The following is a 14,415-nucleotide window of genomic DNA, read 5'->3' as shown; positions in this document are numbered from 1 at the left end:
GCATGGAGACTAGGGAAGTGATGGCTATTCCATGCTGGACTGTTGGGAAGACTGATAATCATGTGAGTCCTGGTTTTTCCTTCTGTGATACTCGGTTTAGTTAATGAGTTATGTGTTGTCGTTGGGCTAGGTATTTTAGGTATAATGTTCATCATGTTTAAAGTGAGGGTGACCTTTTTTATAGGACTGTTGGGAGGATAAAATTAAATTTATTTATAAGAATTGTACACTAGTGAATGGTATTTATAAAGTATTAAATGATTGTTCTCATCCATCTCTCTATATTTGGAGGTCCTTTGAGCTTGCCATGAAACCTAATTTCTATTACCACTGCTCTCTCTCCAAATTCTTCTCTTTCTTTTATTTTCCCTCTTCTATCCTCATCATCACCATCACCACTACTGTTTACTGAAGACTTGCTCTATGTCAGAGACTGTCCCAAGAGTTTTACTGGTGTTACTTCATTTATTCCTCACAACATTATGTGGTCTATCCCATACTTACCCTTTTTTTTTTTTTTTTTTTTTTTTTTTTTTTTTTTTTTTTTTACAGGGGAAGAAACTGGTCAATAATATAATTTGCTCAAGTTAATAGCAAGGGAGCACCAGATATTCAACTAAATTCTGGTCCTCTAATTTTAAAGCCTGTTAGTATAAAAATGTCAAATAATTATTCAGTTCAGAATTTCTATCACCCCTTGTGTTTCTTGATATTATGGGATCAAGAACCCCTTTGAATTGTATGGTATTTATGCATTGTCATGGATTAAATATATATATATATACACAATAAACTGCATGTCGTTTCAGGAGCTCTAAGGATTACAAGAGTTCACCAGAAGCTTGTGAAGCAAACCAAATTCCTCGTGGGCACGGACTGTTTCTTTATCTTGAAATCCCAGCACAAGAACTGCAGGAGGGATTAACCATATTTCAGAAACTTGAAGTAGCTTCACAGTACTTGTATGAGAAGTTTTGTGTTATGTTTTGGTTTGGTTTTCAAAAACTTCTGGGGCTTCCCTGGTGGCGCAGTGGTTGAGAATCTGCCTGCCAATACAGGGGACATGGGTTCGAGCCCTGGTCCGGGAAGATCCCACATGCCGCGGAGCAACTGGGCCCGAGAGCCACAATTACTGAGCCTGCGCATCTGGAGCCTGTGCTCCGCAACGAGAGAGGCCGCGATAGTGAGAGGCCCGCGCACCGCGATGAAGAGTGGCCCCCGCTCGCCGCAACTAGAGAAAGCCCTCGCACAGAAACGAAGACCCAACACAGCCATAAATAAATAAAAATAAATAAATTTAAACCTGACACTGTTTAAAAAAAAAACCAAAAATCTTCTGAAACATTGTTAAGCTATATTGTTATTATTCATATATTAAGTTAGTAATATCTCATCCTATAATTGTATATTTTTAGTGCCTTTCCCTAATTCTCCTTCAAATAGGTGATTATCATAATTATAGTATCACCTTAACATAACCTTTATTAACCTCTACTACTGCAAATGACTGGAAAAAAACTTTCAATTTACATGAACTCGGATGTATCCTGTTCAATAGTTTTCTGTTGCCTAAGCAATCAAAAGTTGCAAATAATATGCCTTTTTAATGTAATTTGGGAATAGATAGGACTCATTGAAATATACTTAACCTGCAACACTCATGCAATGCCTGAGCTTGATGTTTTTGTTAATGACTTAAACCTTGAGGTGAGGGGAGACCAGATGCTCACCATCTGTTGTGTGACCACTGGGAGAATTACTGGATGCTGTAAGGACTGGCCTCATAAATGTCTATGAAATGCTGACCTTAAAAGAATATGATGCTTGAAAAGAGAGAGGAAGGTGGAATGTGCATGGGCACAGCATGGATGAGACTTAAAGGCTTTCTTAAAAACAGTGACTTTATCATATTTGACTGACAAACTGAAAAGCATAGAAAATATAAATAAGAGAACGTATAATGTAATATGGATCTTATTTCTGAGAACTGTTTCACTAGTTCTTTATTTCATTTTAACCCAATAGCTGTGGCAATATGACCTATACTTTGTAAATGAACTAAATGAATTGGTGAGTGGCAGAAATGATGGACAACAAAAATGTGTTCTATGTTATTACGTATAGGTTGTCTATCACGCAGGATGAATGACAGGTCTTCTGTTTTCTGTTTCTTCGTATTTTTAAATATAGAACATGTCAAAGCAGACAATGAACTGTAATATGTTATAATATATTTGTTCTCATATAGGTCTATCCCGAAGAAAATCTCATTTTTATGTAAATACATTTGGGTACTGGACATAAGTGCTGTGTCTTAATAGTTTCAAAGAATGGAATTATCTCATTAATATCTTTCTTACTCTCTGAAGAGAGTAACAGAATTTCCTTTCTGGTATCTAATCTGATGCATAAGTATGCATAGTAGAGAAGTAATGCCAAAGAGCATTCATCTTCACATATTTTATGGAATCAGATTTGTGCACTTCTTGATTTCCCTTTGTACTCATAAAATTCAGTGCTGCACAAGTACTCATTTTTAGTAGCATAAAAAAAGATATTTTTTGCACTATGATTTTATTTGAATTATCATGCTTTTGTCACTTATAACATTATTCTATCTTGAAAGATACAAAAAATATATTCTTTCCTAGTTTTGATATGAAATATCCCCAATTTATTTAGAAAATATGATTGAATACATCTTTTATCACCAATTTATATTATTGTTTAGTTGTGACGTTTACATTGCCCCTAACTATCTTTTATTTTATATATCTCCTGCATGAAATAAAAATTCAATTACTCAGGAGAGATGTTAACAATGGACTATAATAAATTGAGACTATTAAAGCAGTTTTGATAAAAGTATAATCACAAAAACACATTATCAGATCTTATAAATATTCTAGGGTCAGAAGAAAGAAAAATGTTTAAAAGTTAGTCTGAAGTTAAATAAATTGACTTTTAAGCATGACTAGATCATGCAAATAGGGAGCTCTTATGAGGAAGTGAGAAAAAATTACAATTAAAAAAAATTAATAACATATTAGATCATGTAGGGGTTTCCCTATTATAGAAACCAGCAATTTGCATAGAAGAGATTATTAAATGCTAATGATGTTAAGTTATATTATATTAAATTAAAATGGTTTGATTTTTATTTTGTGAGCATGGTTTATGTAGAGTATACATGAATTCATTATATTATATACTTGTACATTTTTTATAAATGTAGCAAATTAATGTTAACATTCTTCCTGCCCCCAAACCAATAACAGTAATTCAATTATTCCATGCTTGATATTATTTAGAATTTCAAGTTTTAATATTTTTATTGTGTGCAGGTTAAGTTATTGGCTTATATTACAAAGAATTTTAAAGGATATACAGTACCTAAGCAGCTGGACTCATCAGGTTGGAAATCCATGCAGTCGGCAAAACCATCACAGCGCTTGTGTACTGGGATACAGCTGTTAGAAGAGGCACACATCAAAGCTCCATCAGAACAGTTTTCATTGGCTGAAAAAAAGAACAATAATTATCACTGTTTTTAAAAAACAAATTTCTTCTAATAAAATAATAAGACAGTTTATTGTTTTACCCCTCATTTTTCTAGCTCTACATTTAAACTATATATTAGAGCTCTTGGTGAAGAAAACTTCAATTTATTAAATTGAAATTTATTAAATTAAAAATTTCTTCACAAAAAGTTTGTCAATAGAATCATCTCCCAGTTGTGCATTATGTAGTATTATTCATGTATGTGTGTATAAAATGCATTGTGTGTACTATATAGTCCAAACTGATTTTAGACTAGAGTCAACTTTAACATCAAGGCAGATCTCTTCGTACTTCTGTTGCTCCCCTAACATCTCTATATTACGTGCAACTGAACTAACAGAGACTGTAATTTGTTTGAATGTTCATCCTTTTCCAATTGGGTTATAAGTCATGGGTAGTCACTGGGTATCTGTTAGATCTGCGTGGTGATGTAGATCACTGTAGCCCAAGGTAATATGAGTATGTGCCTTTATAGCATTGCCAATGCATGATGTAGGTATTTTACTAACTTCAGAGTCTCTTGTTGGCTTGATTTCAAGGGACAAGCATACGTCTTGTGCATAGGACTTTGGTTGTTTCAGAAAATTGTCCTTATCAATGAACCCATCAATGATACTGACAGTTCAACGGCAATCTGGTTCTGCAAAGTACTTGACCTCCCTTGGATGCTACTCTTAGTCCTGTAACTGTTTTCTTGTGTTCCTCCCTCTTGCTCTCTAGTCTCTTCAGGATTACAACTTCCTGTAAGGCAGTGGACTGTTCTACACTCCTTTTACAAGTTAGGGCTAAACCAGAACCCTTCATTCCAGGCCACCATCATGCATCTCCAGTCTCCTGTTTACTTCAGAACCTGCAAACCAGCAGGCCTGGTTCTATTCCAGTTTTGTTCCAGCCCTATATTAATCATGTCCCTGAGCCTTTTTAGGGTTATTTCTTCTATCTAGCATTGTTATGTGTTTGGAGTAGAGGGAAAGTGTCAAAGAATGAACCTACTGCACCATCTTGTCAGGATTTCTGGATCGATTTCAAAAGCACTAAATAATAATGATACTGATCTAAGCTGCATTTCTATTCCTGTTTCTTTGAGCCCTGGGGTTCTGCAGAGATATGTGGAAGGCAGCAGTGAAGAGCCAGGGCTTTCTGGCACTTACCCCAAGTTCAACAAGAACAGCTCTGCTTCTCTCTGATGTACTTAATGGTTTCATATACAATATCTTATTTGAATATTTTAACCCAAACCTATTGCCAAAAATTTAAAAAGGATTGATCTGGAAAGTTACTTCTACTAGAATAAAGACAATTAAGTTCAAATTTCTCAAGCTAAATTGATAGTTTAGAAGACTCAGGAGTAAATATCCCCATGCATGGGTCTTGCACAGATTTTGTCAGTTATGTCACAAATTTTTCTTTTTTTTAAGTATATTTATGGGCTGGAAGGAGTTGTTTATTTGAGTTATCATAGGTTACTGACAAAGTTCAGTTTGAGAACTGCCTATCAAAATTTATTGTCAAGTGGAACATAAAAATGTTTTTTAAGGCACCCCAATGTACATTGCAGCACTGTTTATAATACCCAGGACATGAAAGCAAGCTAAATGTCCATCAACAGAGGAATGGATAAAGATGTGGTACATATATACAGTGGTATATTACTCAGCCATAAAAGGAACAAAATAATGCCATTTGCAGCAACATGGATGGACCTAGAGATTGTCATACTGAGTGAAGTAGGTCAGACACAGAAAGCCAAATATCATATGATATCGCTTATATGTGGAATCTTAAAAAAGGATATAAATGAACTTATTTACAAAACAGAAGTAGAGTCACAGATATAGAAAACGAACTTATGGTTACCAGAGGATAAGGAGGGGGAGGGATAAACTGGGAGATTGGGATGACGTATACACACTACTATATATAAAACAGATAACTAATAGGAACCTACTGTATAGCACAGGGAACTCTACTGAATACTCTATAATGGCCTATATGGGAAAAGAATCTAAAAAAAGAGTGGATATATGTATATGTATAACTGATTCACTTTGCTGTACACCTGAAACTAACAGAACACTGTAAATCAGCTATACTCCAATAAAAATTTTTAAAAAAAGAGTATGTATTTCCATTGACTAAAAATGCTGGATCTGAAAAATTAAAGTGTTACTCTTCATTGAGCAATTCTTCCTGCTAGAACATTAATTCACACCAAAAAATATTATTGAGGTGCCACTATAAGTAAGACATTATGCTTAGCACTTCCACTAGTGAGTGCAGGAGAGAAATTTTTAAAAACAGTAACCAAAACATATACAGCAACAAAACCAAGATAACAATACAAGAATGATTAATGGTTCAAAATAATAATAAGAGAAATGTCATACGGCCAGACTTAGTTAGAAAAGCACTGGTATAGATAAGTATGATAAAAATAAGAGATTCCTTTAGTATAGGGAAGTCTGTAAAGGGTGAAAGTAAGAATAGAGTCTTGAGATATGTTTTAAATTTTAATGTTTCCAGAGAAAAGCCATTTAGCAGAGTGGAAATCAAGTCTACAGATTGGGAATCAATAAGTTTGATACTGGAACAGTGAGTAAAAGCAGTTTGCCTCGGACTGGGGAGTCTGTGTGAAGAGGTAGGACAGACAAATATAAAAAATGAGGCTGAAACCGGATTGTAGAAATGGCTAAGGTGCCAGGAGAATAGATGACCTTTAAGCTTTTCCAAAGGGTGACATAATTTTAGGATATGTAATACATCAACAAGATAAATAATATTCCAAACCAAGTAAACTAAGAAATAGAATAATTTTCCAACTCCTATAAGATGAAGAGATGTTTGTAAAAAATGAATGTGTGAATATATACATGTCTCAATATATCCATGTATGTGTATGTATTCATATTTTTTATCATTGTTTTTCATTGCAAGGAGCTGAGGGACCATACAAGATAATAGTTTTATGGTTTTAAACAATATAATGTGTTGAAATTTGTATACAAAGATGATAGATACTCATTTACTTGTAAAGCATTATTTTGGACCCCTCTTCTCTCAGAAATACTAATCCAATCCATATTCCTTAACCTAATTTCCAGTGTGACTGAGAGTTTATTTTCAAGTTGACTGTACAATGAAGAGTTCTAACTTGTAAGCAGTATAAATGCTCAACTATGGCCCAAACAGCATTGAAACACATAAAAAGTGTATAAGAAAATAAATGGTTTCATTTGTAGAAAGTTTTACTTTTTCCTTTTTATAGAAAGTTTAGTTTAGATAGTTAAAAATTGGCCTTTCACTTTATGAAATTTGAAACTAAAAGCTTAGTTTCTGTGGCATTTTAAATGGTATAACATTAAAGTTAGTATTTATTAATTTCCTCTTAAAAGTGGGTTGAAAATGAATTATGTATGCAATTAATACTTATTGACACCTATACAGCAAAGGACTGAACGCAGCAAAGCAAATGGAATCATTAGTTTCTTTTTATCCTCCATTATTAACACATATACAACAAAAACATTTTCCAAAATTAGTCCAAATCAGTTATAAATAAAATTTATAGGAAGGTCAGGTTTCAAAATGTTGCCCTGGACAAAACCTACTTTTGCCACATTCTCTTTCAAACATTATGGTTTAATGTCTATAAAAATACTTATTTCAATCTGTCATCATCCTAGAGGTTCATACTCTTTCTAATCGAAATAAGCTAAGTAACACAGAGAATTTTATGGCTTTTAGCTCATTCACTCAGGTAGATGATACATTAAAGATAAACAATTCATGAATGGCGCTCATCGGAGTTACTTCCGTAAAGCAAAATCCCTTTTGAAGATTATAGTTGCTGCATAAGAAATATACACAAAAGTAAGGCATGTATGACTATGGGTGTGTATCCATTTACTACTAAAATGAAACTCATGTATGTAGCAGATTAACGTTTCTAACAGCAAAGAAACTATGATCTTGGCCATGGGAATAAAGGCTACAAGCCCTTCAAGGCAGACACACACCTAGCGTGGAACAGGATGGATATGTATTCTATCCCTGAACTAAAATCAATCACTACTCTTATTGAAATATCTTAGCAGCTTAAATAATTTTAATAGAACTATAAATATAATTTAAAGTGGAGAGGATAATAATTTATTATGTTTGTATTATGCACTTTACCATATTAATTCATTTAATTCTCCAATACCTCTGTAAAAAAGACTTAATCTCTATGATTTTAATGTTGAGTAAACTGAGGAACACTCTAGTTAGAAGCTGTCAAATGCAGAGGATGATCTTTACGGTGTGATGGAGAAGCACCAAAGGATGCTGAGATCGTAGCTAACAAATTGAAGGGCCAATAATAAAACTGTTGATGATAGAGGCTGATCCACAAGTCTTAGGGGCATGATCCATTCCCAATCTTCAGAAGTGACACTCAACTTGATAAGACGTATCAACTACTATTGGAACATAAAGTTAGATAATAGGAAAGCTGTCCACTTCTCCATCTGTTTTTCCCAGTTATCTCTATTATTGATGGATAATGTGCCTGTCCTGAGCCATTCTCCATCTTTTCTCCCTGCTCTGAGCCCTGGGAGGTTGAACTCTAAGGGTACATCAATGTGCTTCTTTGCCTTCTAGCTTTGGTTGGGTTTGGTTGATAGGTAGCACCAGCAAGAGGTTGATGCAGAGAGAAGAGACTGTGAGATCACCACTGGTTAGCTGCTCCGTAACCAAATGCCACGCCTTTTATCAAGTAGCTCTCCTTGACTCTAGATTCAGGCAACTGTTCCCTCCTCTCACATCCTTTGCTCTATGGATGATAAAAGGCCCCGCTGTTACTATTCCTTATGGTTTCCCTATGCATATTATTTCCCTAATAAATAATCCCTTTATTAAAACAATCTCAAATTATATAATATCAGCGTGCCATCCATTTCTTGCTAGGATATTGACCGATACATCTGATGAAATCAAAATCTTCTTGGTGAACAGGAATATCAGAGGAATATCAATGAGAAGAATGCTCCTGGTTTTGCATTATTTTCCCATATAATTAAGCCATACTTATTTTTCCATTTATTTTAGGGAAAGGAAATATTTTTGGTAAAAGTATCACTTCAGTTTATAAAAAAACATGTTTCCAGTGGAAAGACAACATTAAATATGAATTATTTTAAAATTTGGACTCATCACATGCTTTGTTTAAGCATTCTGATCACTAAACATGTATTTTTGCAAGAATAAAAGGATTTCAAATATCAATTGCTATCTATTTTCCTGCACAAAATTGCAAACTTTTCAGAATTCTATTCCTACAACATTTAAACATGTGCAAGCCTCACAAAACAAACAAACCAAAGAACCAAACCTCTTATTTTATCCTATATCCCACTCGAAATGCCAGCTTCTTGAAGTTTTCTGTAGCCTGTTTCCCTCTGCCATTTCCCATCTTCTCCACAAAAGACTGACATCACAATTCTGCCCTACCACTCTAAGCATGTTCTTGCTCCAAGACCACCAGCAACCATTTTTGCTATTTCCCAGTCTGTATTTTTCAGTCCTAATCTTACATGATCTCTCAGAAACATCTGAACCTTTGAATATTCTCTGATACGTAGGCTTTCTACCTTTGACTTAAGATCATCACTCTCTTTTGTTTGCCCTCCCATGTCTATGACCACATCTCCGTGTCTTTCGATGTTTGGTTTTTCTTAACTGTCCTTTAGGTGTTCCTTAGGATTCTGTCTGCCACCTTACCTTTTTCCTCTCTCCATTATCTCACCTATATCTGCAGCTTGAATCATCGTATGCTGATAGCTATGTATATGTATCTTTATATATCTTCCTTTAGCTCATTCCTGAGCTCCAGACATCCATTTATAAATACATCCTGAACGTTCCACGTGGATGTGCCACAGATACCATAAATACAACATGTTTAAAAATGAAGCCGCATTCTTACCCTAAGAGGTCCTTCTCCTCCTATTTTTCCCAGCTCAAGGAATGGCTGATTAGCTGTCTTGTTGCCCACATCAGAAACTTGGAAACTATTCTCGATTACTTTCTCCTCCTCTTCACTTGAATGTCTCTTAAATCTATTCATAATCTTCATACCTCATGCCATTAATCTACTCAATCCCTTTATATTTCCACTGTAACAGCTCCTAACCAGTCCCCCGTCCTCACTGCAATCCATTCCATTTACTACTTAAACACTTCTTCCTGGCATGATGGGGTGGACTCTTCAAGACCTAGTCCCTGCTTATCTCTCCCAACCTATTTCTGCAAAAGTCCCTGTACTACAAACTCCCCTCTAGTTATATGAAATATGTTTCAATCAAACAACTTTTTCTCTATTCTTGGAACATTCTCCACTGGAACCAAGCATCTCTACTTGCCTAATGAGTACCTGTCTTTCCAAATTTGGCTCTGCAATCATTTTTCTTGTTAAAATTTATAGACTCCCTGGCACCATAGCTAGGGAGTACCCTATGTTATTCAATAACACTGTTTTTATCTCTGTCACAGAACTTATCACATGGTATTCCAACTATCACTAATCTCCTTCACTAATATGTAATGTATCTAACAACCTGAGCTTGTACCATGTCATGTCCATCTGGATCGTCAATGTCCAATACAACATGTGGCATAAAATACATCCTTAATTAAGATTTGTGAATGAATGAATGAAGGAAGGAAGGAAGGAGAGTTTACAAAATACCATTCTAAATAAATAGGTGAGCCCAGAGGGGGGGGAAAAAACTGTTAGGCTTTCAATTGTTTGGTAAATTGTCACCATCAGATGCTTTTATTCTGTAATTTTGCTCTAGCATTTTGTCCATGGTTTATTTTCATGCAATTTTCCCTACAGAGTCCTAACTCAATAAATATTTTGGACACGGAGAGAAGCAATTCTTTTACAATGCCATCTATTCCTAATGTGGACTTATTTCCCCTTAGGAGCAGAATTTTGTATATTACTATCCCATCAAACACCAATTTTCCAACATATGTCTGAAAGTATAAGGATACAGTACCTTCCTAAGCTTCTCTTTACATAGCATTGTTATTTGAAGTCAAATACCATATGACTATATTGAACTTAATCTGATGTCTATCAGCCAAATTCCATTAGAGCCTTGATGGGAACAGGGATAAGTAACTTGGCTTCCTCTTCCTCATTCACCTCCATTTGTTTAACTTGCTCCTGAGAAAATATTACCTCACAAATAGGCTTTCTTATAGAAAGAATATACAGGTAGGAAATAACAGGGGGATAGAAAGCCAATCTGCAAACCTAAACCAGCAAACGAAATTCACTGATTTAAGGTTAAAGCCTTCAAAACTCCAAGTCATCTTCCTTTTCCTTTATTCATCTTCACATCTTTTCCAATAGTTATCATAATTCTGGATGCCCACACAAACCAGGGCACTGAAATACCCTTCTATTTCTCCCAAAATCCCCCTCCTACAGTTACCTTCCAAACTTTACTGCTCCCCCCCCCCAAAAAAAGTGGCCACTAACATAGGGCTTATGGAGCTCCACCATTGCAGCCCAAATACAGTATGATATAATGTGAAACCAAGCAAACAAGTAATAAAATGTTAGTGATGCTCTGACTCCCCCATGATTATGTGCTCACCTTAAAGATTTGTGTAATTTGTATAATTACTTACTTAACACTCTTCCTTCCCTACCTGACATAGGCTAATTATAATAAAGACAGAAGTTGACGGATGCAGGACTGGGAATTTTACATGCATCCTCTCAAATCTTCACAGCCGTGTAAGTTAGGTATTACATGGATGGTAAGACTGACTCAAATAATGGTGCAGATTGTACAGGTAGTAGGTGATAAGGATAAGGTCAACCCTAATGTCCCACAGATTTACTTCTGCATTAACTTTCTGTTTTGTTTTTTTTTTTTAATTTATTTATCTTTGGCTGCGTTGGGTCCCCGCCGCTGCGCGACGGCCCCCCACCCCCCCGACCGCAGCGAACCCCCTTGCCGTGGAGCACGGGCTCCAGGCGCACGGGCCCCAGCAGCTGTGGCACGCAGGCTCCGCAGCCGTGGCTGGCGGGCTCCAGAGCACAGGCTCCGTAGCCGTGGCGTACGGGCCAAGCTGCTCCGCGGCATGCGGGATCCTCCCGGACCAGGGCCCGAACCCGCGTCCCCCGCACTGGCAGGCGGACCCCCATCTGCATTAACTCTAATGACATAACATCTACCCAGGTCCAGGTCCATTCCCTAGCTACATCTATTCACTACAATAGATATTTGCCCATTTGCTCGAGCCATCTTCATGAACATTTAGGGTGGGAAGAAATTATAATTACACGTCTTCAATCCATTCCCACAAACATTTGTTAAAAAGATAATGGATACATAAGAGCATCCCCTATATGAATGACCCAGTTGTAAATAAAAAAGGAAATCAGACACATTTAACGGAGATTAGTGTGACTACAAACAAAATGTTTCCAGAAATGCTAAGCAAGGACAATATGCTTTGTTTAGCAATATAACACAAACAACTATGTTACTGATGATACGATCATGGTAACGCTCTAGAGAACTCTGTTTTATCTGTCATGCTCTCTCTATCATTTCCAAACAGCATTTCCCCCCTGGCACACTGGGTGAATGAAAATAACTCACAGCAGCCGGATTCGTCTTCATTAAAGCGACAGTCAGGCACGCCATCACATAGCAGGAGGGATGGGATACACTCGTTGGCAGAGCACTGGAACTTCATTTGACCGCAGAGCTGAGGAGGGGGGCTGAGAGAACAATCCATTTCATCAGATCCATCCATGCAGTCTTCCTGTCCGTTACATTTCCCTGACAGGGGCACACACTGGAGGGTGTAGATGCAAGAAAACTGATCAGCTTCACACGGTGACGGCTGTATTGTGACAGGACCTAAAAAGAGAGCCAGTCATTTTCACGTTAGGGGAGTTATCTCTCTGTCTAGTGTTGAAACATTATAGGATACTCTCATCTCGCATAAACATGAAACATTTAGCTAAGTTAAGTAAATCAATTTTCTATTAGGAGTAATATGAACTCTAACAAAACAGGCCAACATGATTAGAGAATACACCTTATCTTAACCTCAGAAACATTTATATAAAGGGCATCATTACTGTGAAAAAATGACACTTTCAAATTAAAGAGGAAATTTTGATTCATGCTCTTAAATTTGATCATCAGATTTTCCTTGAGGAGTAAAGATACTTTTATACAGTAAGTTAGGCACTTTGAAAAGTTGCAATCACAATTTAAAAATTTAAGTAAATTGGCATTATGTCATTATATCAGTATACAGTTTAGTAACAGTTTCTTAGTGGCCTCAGCTAGGGGAATTTGGTTCCTGAGAACCTGGGGAGGACTGAGTCACAGACCTGAGGTCTGCTACGGTTTTGTCACACTGCTCTTTGCCCTTGAGTCTTGATCACATTTCAAAGGTCTAAAAAGTGCAGATATGTGTAGCCATATCTAAAGTGCAGATGCAATCATAGTTTAAGCTAAGATATTACACTAGTGAGAATCTTCAGGATAATGTGATTCACACCCAACCAACCCATTTTATAGATGAGGATACTGAGGCTCATAAATTTTTAGCGTCCAAAGACATGATGTAAATTTAATGAGATTTTATCATGTGAAACTATTCCATAGCAATGGTTTAAGTCAACACTTAAAGCATGAGCGAAGAGTGTTGACTTGCTGCTGTTTCTAGAGGTCAGGGGATATCTGTGAACATACAGGATTGCACTAATTTGCTGGAACATTCTTATACTTCGTATTGTGGAACAGTATTCGTATTAGTGGAAGAGTTCTTATACTTCATATTGTCTCTGGGACAGATGTTGACGGGCTCATCAGTATTTGAGGGAAAAGAAAATCAAAAGTAGTGGGGACCAGTTCAGGAATACCTTATTTTGTGTTTTTTACATTTTAAAACTACTATTATTTATGGATAATATAAGAATGATTTGTTTTATACATAAGGATGGTGGTGTGAATTCATTTTAGAGACGAAATTTAAAAGTTACTCTCCTTTACCACTCACTCAGTAGTGGTGACATATCTAGAATATATTTAAATTCAAACTCTGTGACGAAAGTCATGTATCTAAGACAATCTTTGTTCATGGAAATATGCATATTTAAGTGGGAGAGGGATAAATGTATGACTTTGAGACATTTGTGTCATATTCTTATTTAACTACCTAAGTCATAGCAGTGCATACAATTGCAGTGTTCCAATGGAAACATTCTGAATTCAAACTTAGAAAGTAAATTGGATTTCAATTTTTATAAATTTACATGTATAGCTATATATATCTTTTGATATTTAACTATTTAACCATGGTCAAATAGTTTCTCTTCATTCTTTTTATTAATCTCACATTGAAGACAGGGCAGACATCCTTACTTTCATTTTTTTCTCATATATTTTATGGACTAAACTTTCATCTTTATATACTCACCTCAAGGTTGAACGTCAACTGTAGGTTGAAAAGGCTGAATAAACGTTTTGCACGTGATGAAAATCTTGAACCAACCTTAGTAATACACCTATTACTTAGCTAAGCTAAGGTACCAACCTTTTGTGACAAAACACAAGGGAATAATTTTCTCTATTTCAAGACAAGCTTCTCGCCTTATTCAAAATGAGTTGCATGTGTGTGTTCCTTTATATTTTTGCTTACATCAGATGTGCAAAATAAAGTTCTCTTTTATTTGGAGGCAGCAATTCTGTTAAATTCTAGAATCATTTATATCAAAAGATATTCAAACTCACTTGTTCTAGGTCCTTCTTTACAAGAAACCTGGTGGGC

General features: G+C 35.9%; 1 protein-coding gene across 1 annotated transcript in view; it reads right to left on the bottom strand.

Annotated features, from left to right (window-relative positions):
• MALRD1 (MAM and LDL receptor class A domain containing 1) overlaps nt 1-14,415 on the bottom strand; it is a 620,077-nt gene that overhangs the window by 93,804 nt on the left and 511,858 nt on the right. Inside the window, exons 35-36 of the mRNA XM_068545334.1 lie at nt 12,228-12,491; nt 3,394-3,519 (exon numbers count right to left, since the gene is read on the bottom strand). Of these exons, the coding sequence (XP_068401435.1) occupies nt 3,394-3,519; nt 12,228-12,491 (390 nt within the window). The remainder of the gene's footprint in view (nt 1-3,393; nt 3,520-12,227; nt 12,492-14,415) is intronic.

The sequence above is a fragment of the Eschrichtius robustus genome, chromosome 1, assembly GCF_028021215.1.
Source record: "Eschrichtius robustus isolate mEscRob2 chromosome 1, mEscRob2.pri, whole genome shotgun sequence".
NCBI lineage: Eukaryota > Metazoa > Chordata > Mammalia > Artiodactyla > Eschrichtiidae > Eschrichtius > Eschrichtius robustus.
Note: the sequence above shows the minus strand (reverse complement) of the source record. Positions and strands in the feature narration are given on the sequence as shown.